Source organism: Artemia sp. Qi Xiang Cuo, chromosome 10 (genome assembly GCF_049724085.1).
Source record: "Artemia sp. Qi Xiang Cuo chromosome 10, ASM4972408v1, whole genome shotgun sequence".
NCBI classification, from domain to species: domain Eukaryota; kingdom Metazoa; phylum Arthropoda; class Branchiopoda; order Anostraca; family Artemiidae; genus Artemia; species Artemia sp. Qi Xiang Cuo.
Genome location: NC_142803.1, coordinates 51,749,015 through 51,764,790, shown reverse-complemented (window position 1 = coordinate 51,764,790; position 15,776 = coordinate 51,749,015). Strand labels below are relative to the sequence as shown.

General features: G+C 35.3%; 1 protein-coding gene across 1 annotated transcript; it reads right to left on the bottom strand.

Annotated features, from left to right (window-relative positions):
- Positions 1–270: 270 nt before the first annotated feature.
- Positions 271–10,360, bottom strand: LOC148947866 (mitochondrial import receptor subunit TOM70-like). Its single transcript, XM_089096027.1, has 4 exons — positions 10,088–10,360; positions 6,318–6,452; positions 4,081–4,308; positions 271–498 (listed from the first exon to the last, which is right to left on the bottom strand). Exons 1-4 carry the CDS (start codon positions 10,358–10,360, stop codon positions 271–273), a joined length of 864 nt encoding a protein of 287 aa, XP_088952153.1.
- Between the last annotated feature and the right edge of the window lie 5,416 nt (positions 10,361–15,776).

Sequence of the window (15,776 nt, the reverse complement as noted above, 5' to 3'; positions counted from 1 at the left end):
TTTCACTAAATTTAGTTTTCCATTATATGGATCCAAAATACCTTCACTGAGTCGTTAAGATTTGACAAAACAGCCCTATGGCGTTTCAGAGAAGAAGGATCCGAGAGATCTAGTATCAGAGGCTATTATTTATCTCCATGACCTGGCCGCATCAACATATATTAAATTTTATGCCTTATAACTTGTGAGAGCAGTAATGTATTAATCACTGCTAATTGCTGAAATGTCAAATCACTATAGATTAAATGAGACCGATAAAGAAATGATAACCTACCATGCAGCTGTCATTGTCATTTCTCCGATCGTTTCCAGTAGGAATTCACATTTTGGATCTTTCGTCACAGCCAATCGAACGAATTCATCTGCCGCGGCTTCATCGCGGGTTTTGTAGTACAGCATAGCCAGGTGAACCAGGAGATCAGTGTTTTCTGGATCAATTTGCATGGCTTTTTTAAATAGTTTCTCTGCTTCATCAAATTTAGAAGTTTCCGTCAATCCCTTAACATGAAACAATTACTCAAATTGTTAGGTTTAAACTGTCTGTACCTTATAAATGTCTTGAAGGCAAGAGCCATGTTTTGCTTGGAAACAATAGATAATAACAAATAAAATAGGACTTATCTTTAATGGGTTAGATAGGTGAGTTCGTTAAAATCCTAATTGCTAAAGTTAATGGTTTTCCTGAGATAGGATTTTTAGGAGAGCAGTCGATATCCCAATAAGCTTCGCTCTACTGAGAATGAGTATGTGTGGGTGGGTGAGGAGGGGGGGGGGGGAATTCTGTAAAAATTATCCTGGAAAAACCCCCTTTACTTTATCTAGGAGCAAGTTGGGAAAAAAAAATTTGTACTATTAGCTAATAGGGAAGCTTTCTTTTACATTTTAAGATCTTAGCGTCAAGCTGCTTGATTGTCTGTGAAGTGAAGTGAATTTTAACAAGGATTTTTCTTGAATATAAGGAAAAATACACCCACAAAAAAAATTACATTCAGACTAAATAACTTTTAAACAACGTCCATGTCCTATTGCATCCCGAACTATACTTGAGAGAATCCTCTATACTCCAGCACTTACATACAAACATCAAATAGTTCTGGAATTTTTCCCCCACCAAATAATTAGTGTATTAAAAACTATCAAAGAGTTTACTTTTGAATTTTCTCTACCGATTTTTCGGAAAACTTTGTTAATTGTTTCTTGTACAAAGTCGAAAACTTGTGCTCTTTTCGTATCACCAATTATTGGTTACAAAGAATAGATGCAGTTACTAGTAAACTCAAAAAGCCTGTTGTCTGCCTAAAACATATTGACATTAACTTAAAAAAATATATAATTGGGACGCCATAACACGAAGAATGTTAAGGGACACTTGCAAAAGTAGAAACCGGTACTCGTATCGAAAAGAAAATTACAAACGCCATCAAACGCATGGTGATTTTTTCCTTTTTTTCAGCCTATTTTAAACTGCTGCACACTTGTCTTTTCAAGTATTTTAAAATGTGATGGAGCCTAAAGTAGAAATTTATCACCAGTAAGCCTACCAGGTCAAGGTCAACGAGCCTGGTTACTACCAAGATTCTCTTAAGCTAACCTAGTCCTAATTTGTCCAGACTAGATTTTGACTTTAAATAATTCTTGAAAACCAAAATAAACGTTTATCGTTTATTTCGGCTCTAATCCTATTACACTGTACATTAATTATGTCAATTATTCTATCTTTCCTTAATATTTTCTACTCTTCAAATGAAGTCGCCAGACGCTACTCAATAAGTAGTTCTAATAATTTTTTACCCCATCTTCTTATGCTAAATCGCGAAAGATTCAGCTAGCTCATAAAAGTGTTTTCCTCCCAACGAATTTTACAAAATAATACAACCCCATCTATTTCGAAACTGAATCTAAAAATCATTGGTCAGGAATGGGTAAAAGATAGATTTACCAACGCGTCGTTCACTGTAGAAGGTTATGACAGATTAACAAGATTTTCTGAAATCCTGAAAATTTTCGAAGTGCCTACATTTCAGAATTGTATTTAGTATTTAGGTGACCAAGCTACACACATTCAAATTATGAAAAATTTAAATACATATTTCACAAGGAGTGTCTGATTTCCACCAAATTTAGCATTGAGGGAGATGCAGGCTATAATTACAGTAATGTGGCATTAAAACTTAACATGTTTAACAAGAGGATTCCAATTTTCACCCCCCCCCCTTGTCCTGTAAAACGGTAAAGATGCCTTCTTACAACAATTACTGTCTATTAAGAATTATTAGGGGCTTAAATAGATGTAAATTTTAATAAAATCAAGACAAGAAGAATTTATTGCAGAACAATAAGTAGATTGCCAAATATTAATTTGAAAGAAAATAGAAATCTATTGCTCAAAAAGATAAGCTTTATTTATACGACTGATTTTTCTATACATGATTAAATGAAATAGATTTAAAAGGAAGAAAAGAATGACGAAAACAATGGTCACTTTAAAATAGCAAAGCTAAATTAACTGTCAAATATAGAAACAATTTTGTTGAAAAAAAAATCGATTAGCATTTTGATTTTTTTTTATTAAATATCCAGTTTTCTAAACCACAAATGACACCTTTACATTAAGGGGTTTAGCACAGAGTATTACTATTTTGTGGTAAATTCTGTTTGTTAAATTTTGACTTTAATACTCACTGTTGAACTCAATAGATAGCTAAGAGTATTACCAATCGATTGTTCTGAGAGAGTTATCAACAATTTAAAACGAAGAAAACCTATTTACAGAAAGCATAATACCACTCTAGCCTTTTAGGGGGTTTAAGGGGGCCACAGTACCTAATTTTGTTGTAGTAAATTCGTCTGTGGTTCCTTTTAAGTTTTAATTTTGCTCTTTAAATTTCGTGGAAAAGCTCTGTTTATTACTTTAATCTCAGTTTCTCTTTTCATTGACATCGTATCTGGATATATTAATGGTAGTTATTTTAGGGTAAAAAGTTTAATTTATAGCAGTAGTTAATTTTAATCGGCAGCTGGAACGTAGGTGAAAAAAATGTATTTGGGAGTAGTGGTGGTAGAAGCAGTGAGAGTAAGACTCTTCTTTCCACAACTCTTCTATTAGTACTGTTAGCTTCTGTTAGCACTACCCATGGTATAGATTGTCATTGTAGAAACTATAACGATATGGGAAGTGGTGCTAGTAGCAATATAAGTAGAGCTGGGTTCTTGCTGTAAATCTGAATCTACCCATTTTTCAAATTGTAATTTAATCTATGAACTGAGGTAACTTAATTAATGCAATTAAATTTTAAGGTTAATACATAGCAACTAAGGACTAAATGAGTCTTGGCGGGGTCTGGGATCGGACGAAATGGCTCAACCAAAATCCTTATAAGGTTCTGTTCAAAGGAAGCGATCACTACTGAAATATTTCTATGAAGCATATGTCTCTAAATAGGCTATTTGTATGGTTTTGCGCCCTTATCCATGGTGATGCACACATAATGTCGTCCCGGAGGGTATATTTCTTTCGACTGTTTCGATTGGTTTTCTTGGAATATTGATCTGATACCATATGGTTGTCGTTTGATCGCTGAAAATGACGCTAGAGGATTTGTGGTGACGCGAGGCCTCTCCCAACTTACTCCGATCGCCCGTCCCCTATTCCGAGGCCAGAAAAACAAAACACGGGAGACTCATCGCTCTTTTCAAAGTCAATGCTACTGTGTTAATAATAGTTGGGGCTTTGAACTTCATCAATTAGCTCTCGAACACTCACAACATCAAAACACAAGATCGTGTTATAACTTTGGATTTTCACAATTGTGTAAAACTAAATGAAATAGCTGGTCAGAGCCTTTTCAGTTGAAATAAGCTTTCAGCCTTGAAACAGACCGTAGTAATTCGAGGGCATTGTTTAAAAAGGACCAAACATTTAATTTTATTTTTGAGGCTTTTTGGCTGCATTCACGTTAATTTGAACGTAATCTACGCAATGTAGTCGAAAAAAAAAACTAATAACAAGGCTTTAAAAGAGATATGGGCTTTAAAAGAGATATGAGTAAAAAGATGGAAGAACTAATAAAGAAAAGATACCTGAGCATAGAAGGAATAGCATTCAACACAATTTGGATACTTCTCCATTGCCTCTTTAAAGTGGTCCAAGGTTTCGTATGCTTTGCGTTTGTCCCACTTTACAAACGCGTAGTACTTGTAGTCGGCAGACAGCTTTTGAACATAGGCAATAGGGTAGTTGTTACTCAAATCCACAGCCTTGGTGAAGTCACTCCTCGCTTCCTCAATCCTTCCAATCAAAAGATTTATCTAACAAAAGCATAAAATCATTAGTAGGGTGAAAAGGAAAGAATTGCTAAAATTTGATGGAGACAGCCAGTATGCTATCTGGATTTTTTTATCCTTTCTTTTTCTTCCTCTTTTTTGGCTTCTTCTTTTTAGTCTTTTTTAGCATTATTAATGCAATATACAATACTTAAGTTCACTTTAATCATTTTTGAAAGAAATAAAAATGCTTTATACTGTTTTTGCTTAACACAAAATAACGGCCATAAGATGAATTTTTTTTGTATAGAACCTGCGTATTTTTGTTGGTTCCACTTGGTATCATTTGATTTGTGTTCTACAGTATTTGCATCAGTAAGAGGAGTTTTCAGCACTTCTGTAGCTTTTTTCTTCTAATCTTTTTATGTTATTTTCTGGTATGTTTTAGTAAAGTTTGTTTTCTCGTTGATAAAGGTTTCCAAATGTGAAACCAATTTATTTAATTCACTGTCTTCAATAAAAATTGGGCCGCGTTGTCACATATCTTTATACTTTCATTTTATTAATGGGAGCTCTAATGTTTTTCAATTTGCTTTATATTTTAACAAACAAGTATCTTGAGTTTCCACATGCTGTTTCGAATTTTTATTACATCTAAGGGGTTCCTTCTGAATGTTACGCCACGTTATATATGTCTGCGGACCTCGATCAACAAATTTTATGTTTTTGTGCATTAATACCTATTTGCAGCAAAAGGAACTACAAGGAAACGTTTTATGTCAAAGTATTGCAAACATGCCAATTTGGAAAAATACCCCTACGAAACATCCCCACATTCATTTAGTAAATTAAGGTAGGTAAGAAATGAGGTTAGTAGCTAGTTAAGAATTAAATCAGGAATTAAGAAGGGTTACGTTCTATCCCAGTTTATATGGATTATTTTAATGGAATTTGTCCTAAGGAGCAAAACAAAGGCCACGTGAAAACACAGAACCAAATGGGGAAGTAAAACTACTAGAATTAGATTATTCTAATGATTTTAGCATCCTTGATGTGAATGACAAACATTAAAAACAGGAAGAACAATAGGGAATTCTTTCCGTAAGATAGTGGAATTCTAATTTGAATGAATATTTCGGCCCTATGTCCAAGGGCCATCCTCAGCAAAACATAAATATATAAACGAAGAATGACTTACAACAACCTACGACCAATAAAACTAAAATGAAAATTTTTAAAAACAGTCCCAGCATCCTTACTTCAGCAAAGTTCAACCAGAACTAATAAACAAAGTGAGGTGAAACAAAGCAATTCATTGAAATGAAAGAAGAATAATTAAAAACACGTTTTTATTGCTAATCTTGCCTTTTTGGAAGCTAACCTCAAAGGTCTTTTTGTAACTGGTTCTGTGTTAATGTCTACTGGTTTTAAAAATATTCTTTAAGATCGTTTTTAATTAAATTTGTTTATAGAGCATTTAGTGAATGTTCTCCTAAGTCCCTATTTAAGGAAATATTATTCTTAATCTCAAGTCTGATTTCAATTAGTTCTCGAACTACCTGATGCCTCGATTAGTTTTATGCTTTATTATTAGCTTTATGCCTAGATCCTTGCTAATAAGGGCGGATTCTTCAAAAAGTATTTTGTGGCTAGGATTTTCAAAAATATGGCTGCTTAAAGCAGAATCAAAAGAAACATCAGCAACATTAGTATTTAGAGCTATGGTGATATCATCTTTATGCTGTTGTAGGCGTTTCTCTAAATTCTGGTGAGTTCTACCTACTTAGTATTTGCCACAGTCACATGGTATTTGATAGACCCCTCTTTGGTGAGTAACTGGGGTTTTATCTTTACGAGAATTCAGCAAATTTATGATTTTGAAGTTATTGGTAAATACTACATACAAATTATTTTGTCAATGGAGGGTGCAAAGAGGTAAGCTTTGAACAGGGTGGGACGTGGGAGGAGCGTGCGTAGCTATGTTAGCATCAGGTGGCTTAGTGTTGGTATTGACCTCTGGCGTGAGTTATTAGTCGTAGAATTTAATATATTACCTGTCCTCTATGATGGTAAATATCGGCATTGTTTCCGTCGATACAGGTAGCCAAATGGAAATCCTTTAAACTTTCTATAGGAGATTTCAGTGTCATCTGCAGCGAAGCTCGCTTTATGATTGCATTCACCTTAACCTTTAAAAAAACGAGCTTTACTAACAAGAACATGCTAAAATCTTGCATTTCAGTCATGGAAAGTTACCGATCAAATATGCTTTTGAGGATTTATTTCAGTATATTTTACATAGTTCCTTATCTCTTTGATCATTCCAATAAATGTCTAAAATTCTACAAGATTTTCCCTAGCCTGAGTTGATTCCTTAATCAGCTTTGAACTGGTCTCCTATTAAATAATGCATGAGTTTCAAGCAAGAACCAGCATATAAATTTTTTTTTGTAGGTGCGCTTTGGCTTTATCGAATACTTGTCTCTAAAACTTCTCATCTAGGAGACTTGGAAATTTCTTGCGCAGAAAAACTATCTCCCAGAAGGTTTTATTCTACCATTTTATGTTCTTTGCATTAGGACCGTGATTGGGTTTAGCCTACTTGTCTTCTTTTTGCTAGGGTATCAGAAATCCCTAACGCCACAGTTGATACTGCAAATTTGAGCTGTAAGAGTGTCACGCTCCCATAGTCTCTTACAGCCCCCATGGCCACTTCAAAAATGATTCAACGCTACACGAGCGTTAAAACTGAACACGCATATGCTTTGCCTAAGAAAATACCCAACATCATTCTTGCCTGTATGAGGTTACTGGAATAACTCGATGCAACTTCACTCCTACCAATTTCCTATAGGTAGGAACACTTACAAGAATTGTTTTGCTGTGGGGCTATAACAGAGACTAACCTGTCGTAGCCTATTTTACACCTAAACCGTTTTACCGGCAAAATCTATGGTAATTTAGTCGAGCATAAAATTTTACGGAGCTATTTGCACTAGCCAACTTGAATCTTCAAACATTCTGGCTTCTTTCCCGAACGCTTTGCCAGTAAAAGTTACCACCCGAATGCCACCAGTAAATAATTTTATGAAGAATTTTAACTACTTCAAACGCTATCAAAAAGATGATACTTGACTTACTTGACTTGAGCTCTTGATTGGCAACGTCTTCAGCGTAGAGTGAAGTTGAAAGGAAAAAGATGACAGATGAAAGAGAAATGATATATTCATTTGTGTTCGACTTCTTAGGGAACTAAGAATCCGTTCGTCAAAAAGACGTTCAAAGTTAATTAAGAATTATAAAAAAACGGCAAAATATACTTATTAGTTAACTAGTAAAGTTAATCGAATGACACTCTAGATGCTATAGTCCAGGACTTGTAGGGTTTGACCCGGACAAAATTGCAATATAAACGAAAATAGTACCAAAATGATCAAAAAAAAAATTCTGTACAATTTACTAAAAGTCCACATAAATCCGAGTGAGGCGAGTACCCGAAAAACAGGGGAAAGGTGGTAAATGCGGGGGAAATTGGGAAAAATACCGAGAATGCCCAGAAAATAGTTCAAAGTGGGTTTTCTGTGGCTTTCCCATACGCTGATGACGAAACTGACATCTAAAATTCAGTATAGAATAAAAGTACTACGGAAAACGGGGGGAAGAGGGGAAAGAGGGGAAAAAATTTAAAAATACAGGGTAGGGGTAGAAAGCACTTTGAAATATGTTTTCTGGGGTCTTTCTATCTGCTGATCCCGAAACTGACATCTAAAATGAAATACACACCAGGAGCACCACCATACCGGGAGAAAAGGGGGAAAGAGGGGAAGAAAATGGACAATTGAAGTCAGGGCTAAAAATCAGTTTGAAATGTGTTCTCTTGGGTTTTCCTATCTGCTGATCACGAAACTGACGCCTAAAATGAAGGAAGGAAAACAAGAACCATGAAAAACAAACAAAACTGGAGGAAATAACGGAAAAGGGAAGGGAAGCCTGACTCCTGAGCCAGCTGCTAATGGCTAATAAGTAGGCCTATGGACAAAATAACTAGCTTAAGTATCAAACTTTTACTTTCTTGAATCACAGACATTTCTTACAACCATTTGAATTACTAAACATAAAGAAAACAACCGCTTGGCAGTGATCACAGTATAAAACTTCAGCTATTATAGGTAAAATTTGTACTTTCGAAGGCAATATCGTTGAATAAAAAACTAAAAAAGAACTTCAGTAACTATAGGTAAAATCTGCACTTTTTAAGGCAGTAGAGTTGACTTGAAAAACACAGCATTGATGTCACTAGTCGAACTCCTCGTCTTCGACAATCTCGTTGTCCCTGCTCAAACAGTTGATACCCTGACATTCTCCGCACGCGAACGTACACACTAATCCATTTTTCTTTCAGCTACATCGCGAGGTCTCACAGCCTGTATTACAGTTGTATATCAAAATACTCCAAAGAGCCTGAGAAATGGTCACAACATTAGTCGTCACAGGTGAGTATTTATGGTCGCTGAGGAGCCATATCCAGTCAGCCAGGTTGAGGTCAGCTGGTTCCCCTGTCCAACAGGATGTCTGGAGGCACACTCACTGCGAGTGGAATGAAACTGCAGCTTCGGTTGGCGGAAGCCTTTCAGGCTTAACAAACACCATAGTATTTGACGAAGAAATTTTTTCCAAGAAAATCCGATGTCGCAACTTAGTGATATCTTTGGTTGGTCGTGCTCTATACAAGCTGAGGAGAAGATATTCACCCGCTTTCACAATTTCATCTTTAGACGATGATTCATCCAGAAACACTTCGCATTTTTTTATGAACACTTCGCTCTTCCTCAAAAGAGGTAGCACAGCTTGCTTTCCAAGTCCGAAAACTCGTGAGATCGTGTCACATCCCAAGAGTGCGTGCCCTACCAGAAGTAGCCTGGATACTTCTCCCATTTATTTTGAACTTCGTTGAGACACCAGAACCGTGTTATCGCTTCTTTTGCGTTCGTTGACGATTCGAAGTAAAGTATTTTTGCATTAGGCGGGAGGTGATACAAGAGTAGAATCAGAAGGTCAGTGTCATTGCCAAGAACTATTGTTTCAGAGTTTTCTGCTTTCGTTACGGCAGTCTTCACGATTAGATAGTCAGCATCGTCCTTCGCATGGACGAATTCAAATCCTTTGGCTCTGAGTTTTTCCCCGATGTAGCTTATAATTCGCTGTTTGTTCTGAGAGTTGCTCAAAAACTCTTCCTTCTTTTTCTGGAGCTTCATCCCTAAACTGAAATCGATCACTTGATGCTGGCTTTCATTACACCTTTGGTTGTGCGTAGCATCTTTCGTGGTTGGACCAGTGCTGTATCCATCGAAGACAACAGTAGGGGGGGGGAGGTACAGCGTCGAGTAACGAAACTAACATAGCTGTCACAAATTGAAACATAAGTATCACCAATCCTCCAAGGTACTTGCTAAAGCAGCCAACCTCCGTCAACTACAGTGACACTATCTGACACTGGCAGGTGGTGAATCGAGTCCGTTTTCGCTTCTTTCCATATTGCTTTCGCTAGTGCATGTTTGTCTGGCTGACACATTATGCCAGAATTCTCAAACAAAGCGGGCGGATAACTGCACAGTTCGTAACGTAGATTTTGTGCCATGTCATTTTCAGATGTATGGGCAGCAGTCGAAAGACGTTGAAAAAGCAGTGCAGGGTCGAAATGTAAAATCTCGCCATCTATCCTTATGTTCCCATAGGATGCCAGTGTAACGACTTTGTCTTTCTTCCTGAATGAAAAACTTTCGACGGATTGGCCATCCATGCACTGGAGGATCAGCTCACCTACAGCTTTAGCATCCTCTGCATTGACGCCTTTTTGGGCAATCAGCCCGGAACCTATACTTCTAAGCTCTGTGGAACTAGTGAAAGGACAGTTCTCTAGAAGGAATTCAAGAAATGTCAGTAGATCCTTAGTATCTCTCTTTATTCGTGCTGCGGTTGCAGTAACATGCTGTTCACTAGAACTGTACTCTAGGCCCGTCAGTTTCTGCATTAGATCATTCACTGAAGCGAGTACTGGCATAGACATTGTCCATATGTTTCGCTGAAGCTCAGTCATCCCTTTTCCTCTTGTCAGCCCTCCATCTGTTTTTAGGCTCTTCATCAGCCAAAAACACCAAAGAGATCCGTATGAAATATATATCATTAATGTTATTTAGTATCTTTAATGTGAAAAGAAACGAAGAAGCAACTTTTTCCTTTCAACCCTTATTCTGAGATGAAATAATGTAAACTAAATACCACTATCCTTAACGAATCATAGAACCATTCGTTTATCAGCGTTGTTAACTTTTTGGAAACGATATTTGATTGGAATTGACACTTTTTTCTGAAGTTTTCAAATAATTAGCTTCAGAATCGTTTCATTGAATTTTTAACGGCGAATAAAAAATGACATAAAACAACTGGGACACCCGGACCACAAATAAGACTGGGACAACCATCCCCCATTAGACCTTCTAAGGGCAATAATATCATTTGCGCTTTACTCAAACAAAAATATTTAAAGTAGTTTACGTTTTCTATAATAAAAAAAATGTTCTTACTTCCGCAAACTTCTTTTTTTAAATATATTTCAAGCAATCAGCCTAACTTTAATTGTCTGATATGTTGTTTAATTACCCCCAATTCTTTCTTCAAAATTTATCATTTTCAAATGAATAAAACATCAATTATTAAATCATTAATTGACTAGAAAATTCAAAATATTGCTTCAAGAAACTAACCGATTACTTTAAATTTGCTAAGGTTGCTTTTTTATCTCCATTTAGTCGATTTTTTTTATGCCCAGTGAAATACAAGCTTAATAGAAAAAAAAAATAATTTTGGACATACTTCGGGCGTCGCGAATCAACAATTTTTTTTAGTTGTTTGTCTTTGTTGAAGTCTTACTGATCTAGTACTCTTGACTTGTAAGTTTAAACCAATCAGACGAAACTAATATTTTTGGTCCCGTTTCTGGTCTTACAAACCGATACCGATTTTTAGATTCAAAAATGATTCTTTTTTTTTTATGTTGTATCCAAATTGAGGTCTACCTGGCTCTGTTTAAATCCCTTACAAATTTGAAGCTGATCAAAGAAGAACAAAACTTTGGGCCCATTTTCGGGCGGTTCTGATCGATACAACCAAGATTAGCTTCACTTGTTTTTTCTGCATTTGAGCTTGGATTTATTTTTCTGGATTAGTGTCAACTTAGTCTAGGAATTTATGGATGCAATTTTCATTCCAATCGGGGATAAAAAAAAATTAAGGACCCATTTATGGGCATCAAGAATATTTTAGCACCCTGGTTTAGCATTATCACAAACATTCCATGTACAGTAGCTCCTTTCAGTCAAGACTGTTAGAAAATATTCTGTATTCGACCAGTCCTAATCAAAAACAGCGTTTTGGCTCATTTTGGGTTGAATCAGAATTATTTTCCTAGTTTTTTTCTTATACATTGGGTCCCATTGACATCAGGCATTTACGGATAGAAGCTCATTTTAGTTCGTTTTTTTTCTTTTTTATATTGGGGCCCTTTTGGCCCAAGGATTCGTATATATAAGTTTCAATCTGACCAGACAATAGATTTTAGGCCTATTTGTTAGCTCTATTTTCATGAGGCTTATGCCTCTAATCTTAAAATTTGTTGTTGTTTTTTTTACTTTAGCTACCTTTCCCATGGTCTTAGAAACTGAAATTTTTTCTAATGGATCGGGCAATTTTTTTTCCACTCCCTTTGACTAGACTTACAATTTAATTTTCAAAATATTGGAAAAAAAAGTTTTTGAGCCTATTTTCAAAGAGTTTGTATTGACAATCTAATTTTTTTGCAACTTAGACCGGGTTTGGCCTAGGTTCTTAGGTTGTAAATTTCAAAAACGCTAGAAAAAAGAGCCTTTAGGTCCTATATCAGATTCCGTCTTCAGGCAAACCGTTTTTTTTTTGTGCACTGGGGTCTCCTCGGACAGGGATGGTCCTGGGACTTAGTTCAGGCAAATGAAAAAAATTTAATCCGTTTTTGGACCTTTTTTCGGAGGACTTTGGTGGCCGTTTTTTTTTTTTTTAGCATTGGGGAGTGAAAATCTTTATTTTTTTCTGAGGGAGTGAAAATCACCCCAGCAGAAAAATAACAGTCAAATTACATGAAAACCCCGGGATGTTTAAAAACTATAAAATCACAATAGCCCCCAGGGGCCTAACGCCAAAAGCCTCCTCCTTGTATATGCACATCAAAGGGAGTCTATATAAAAACAGAGAGAGAAATCTCACGATGAGATTTCATCGTGATAAAATCTCAGTTTCGGCTAGTACATGGAAAAGCCAAAACTAAAGCGACGCGGATATTTCGCCTCTATGAAACAAGGCAAATGACCTAAAATCAAATAAAATCCAAAACCAAGAAACATATACAATAAATATATATATATATATATATATATATATATATATATATATATATATATATATATATATATATATATATACTACTAACAACTCGCCGCAGCACCAAGCCGCCTGAGGCCAACACAGTTACGCACGCTCCAACTCCATCCCAATCTATTCAAAGCGTCCCTTTTTATATCCTCCCGGGAAGTTCCCATTTCCGTCAATTCTTTCATTACGACATCCTCCCACCTCAGCCACAGATGATCGGCTTCTCCCTTAGCCCTAGACGGTTGGCTAAAAAGGACAATCTTTAGCAATCTCTCATACTTTATCCACACAACGTGTCGTGCCAACTTCAGCCTTTCTCTCACTGTAGCCCTAGAAAGTGGGATTGAACCACATTTTTCGTACAGCCTATTATAGCACAGCCTATTCGTATATATATATATATATATATATATATATATATATATATATATATATATATCATATATATATACATACATATATATATATATATATATATATATATATATATATATATATATATATATATATATATATATATATATATATATATATATATATATATGTAGAGAGAGAGAGAGAGAGAGAGAGAGAGAGAGAGAGAGAGAGAGAGAGAGAGAGAGAGAGAGCGTGACTAAGCGCCACAGAAGCTAAATAGAGATGCTTCAATGAGCATTGGAGAAACTCTATTTGCGTCACTTTAGTTTTGTCTATAGATATTTTATACAGTTCCATTTTAGAATCAAAAGGGGGAAGGATTTACCCCCCCCCACCCTAACTTCGTGTTCATTGCGCTTAGGTGGAAGTTAAACTATTTTTACCGTGATTTTAAAGAATATCATACGAAAAAAATGCAAAAAGTGACCAATAAAAATGTGAATAAATTCTATGTTCATTTCTGCAATAAAAAAAAGAAGGCAAAAAGCTCAAGATGAAACTAAAAAAAGGTTGAACTTTAAAAAAGTTAAGGTCTTTGTTCATTTTTGCACATAGCCTCTTTTTACGTAAATGCAAAAAGAATTTGTGAACCGGGTACAGATCACAATATAATTATAGAAAGTATGCTCACAATATAAGAAGTATGCTACTAGTCTCTTACCTATTTTCAGTTCCAGGTATTCATACATCCTTAACTCCACAGCTTAACACATTTTCCAACTATTTTTTAAGCCAAAATTCAGAAAGAACATTCTCAGTATCAGTAATATAGCTAAATATTAGAATGTATATCATAGTATCTGATTTTCAGCAATTATTCAGAAGATCAATGTCTACTTTTTAGTGATATTTTTTTTTTCTTTTTCACTTTGTCAATACAAATAGGAATATGTTTCAGCTGTTAAGTTCTATTGTTTAGCATTGCGTTTAAGCTAATTATACACTAAAAAGAGTCCCTTTGTCTGACAAAAGACTGTAATGTGTTTGAGAAGATTGTACTACAATTTTTAACGTAATTTATAGTTCTAAATATTAAGTTGCTATTCATGTAGCACAATTTTCAGTTAGAGCTTTGCAATAATATGCGCAGTTTTTTACGAAAAATAGTTTATTTGGTAACTAAAAACAGAGTTCAAAACATTTTGGCAAAATGGTCTATGACCCCGTTATGAAGAAAATGAATTTAAAAAAAATGCCCTGTATTGAATTATAGCAACGGCTCAGTGTTATCTTTAAAATTAATTTTTTTTTTCTTGGTGGTTTTATAGGTAATATTATTGTGCATTATCATGCTAAGAAACAAGGGACACTTCTGAAATTTGTAATGGTTTTATAGAAGCGCAAAGGTAAGAATTATAAAGTTAGTAACAGTTTTTTCCCCTAACATTTTAAATAAGAAAGATTCGGCAACTGAAATTACGCAGCCAAATGTATATTAAAATACAAATTTGACCTAGATGTATATAAACATACAAAACTTTTGTTCCAATCCTTAAGTTGATATTTCCCTCAAATATCCAATAAACGCAGGCATACCCCAGGGTAGTATATTGGGACCTATGCTTGTCATTCTTTACATAAATTTCACGGGAGATAGCCTCGGGAGCCCTCTACATCACTTTACCGAGGACAACACAACAAATTTAGTCAAAACATGATGACCTGATCAACAATAGCTATACTAAATGTTTTTAATTTTAAAGCAAGGATAATGATAAGGTGCTATAACTTCTTTTAAGGCTTGGTAAGATCTCAGACTTAGGGTAACCTATAACCTTTCTCTATTTATAAATTTAAAAAATTTCATAAGTGAAGTCTAAAATCACTTTTTTGACGGGTAGCACTTCTCTGTATACTCTTTTTCTTTTTTTTCCCTCAGACAATCGTACTGAATTAAAGGTTGTAAATAATTAGAAGAGGGTTCATTTGAACGGATGTTAAAAGTTGTACTATATTCTTACGTCACTAAAGAGATCGCGCCACACCAAGTTGGCATTTTCTGCCACAAACAATAATTTTGGCCAAATAGGGAAAAAGCCAGTTAGTGACAATTCTGAAATAGCTAATCAATTGAAAACTCTTCAAAAATTGCATATAAAATTCACCCTTGTCCTAATTCCCCGCCCCAGAACTCCAAGTTTCTTTTAGAATGTTTTCTAAAACGTGTCCTCCTATACAATCTCCAGGCAATACTTTGGAACCTGCACTTTAGTCTTCTATATGTCTGAGTCCACCCTTTCCCCTCTAAAGGACACTGAAGTTTGGTGAATTTTGACAAAATTTATGTTTTTCAGATATCTTCAGGTTTCTTAAATTCCATATATTTTAGTATCATTATAAGTATACAAACGACACTCCAGGGGGGGGGGGTTGAGAGAGTATTAGATAGTAAAGATCCCTAAGGAGATATCTAAGAAATAAATATATTGTTTGATTCGTCGTTCGAGGCTCTATTTAAATATCAAAATCATGTTCGTCGCAAATATCGATGGGCTGCAAAAATTTTTTCTCTGGTAAAACGAATACTAGATTACTATGTAAAACCGAAATCAAGGGGTCTGATTTTCAGAAATATGTCTGTTTGCTGCAGAGTTAGACAAAGATAGGCAGAATCTGTGCATGTTTGCCTAGCCTCC

Excerpts from the sequence above, each read along its gene's own strand:
- LOC148947866 (XM_089096027.1), bottom strand. The coding sequence starts at position 10,360 with ATGACTGAGCTTCAGCGAAACATATGGACAATGTCTATGCCAGTACTC. Across the intron at positions 6,453-10,087 it reads ATGCAGAGGATGCTAAAGCT|GTTAAGGTGAATGCAATCAT; the intron begins GTAGGTGAGCTG and ends GTTTTTTTAAAG. Across the intron at positions 4,309-6,317 it reads TTTACCATCATAGAGGACAG|ATAAATCTTTTGATTGGAAG; the intron begins GTAATATATTAA and ends TGCTTTTGTTAG.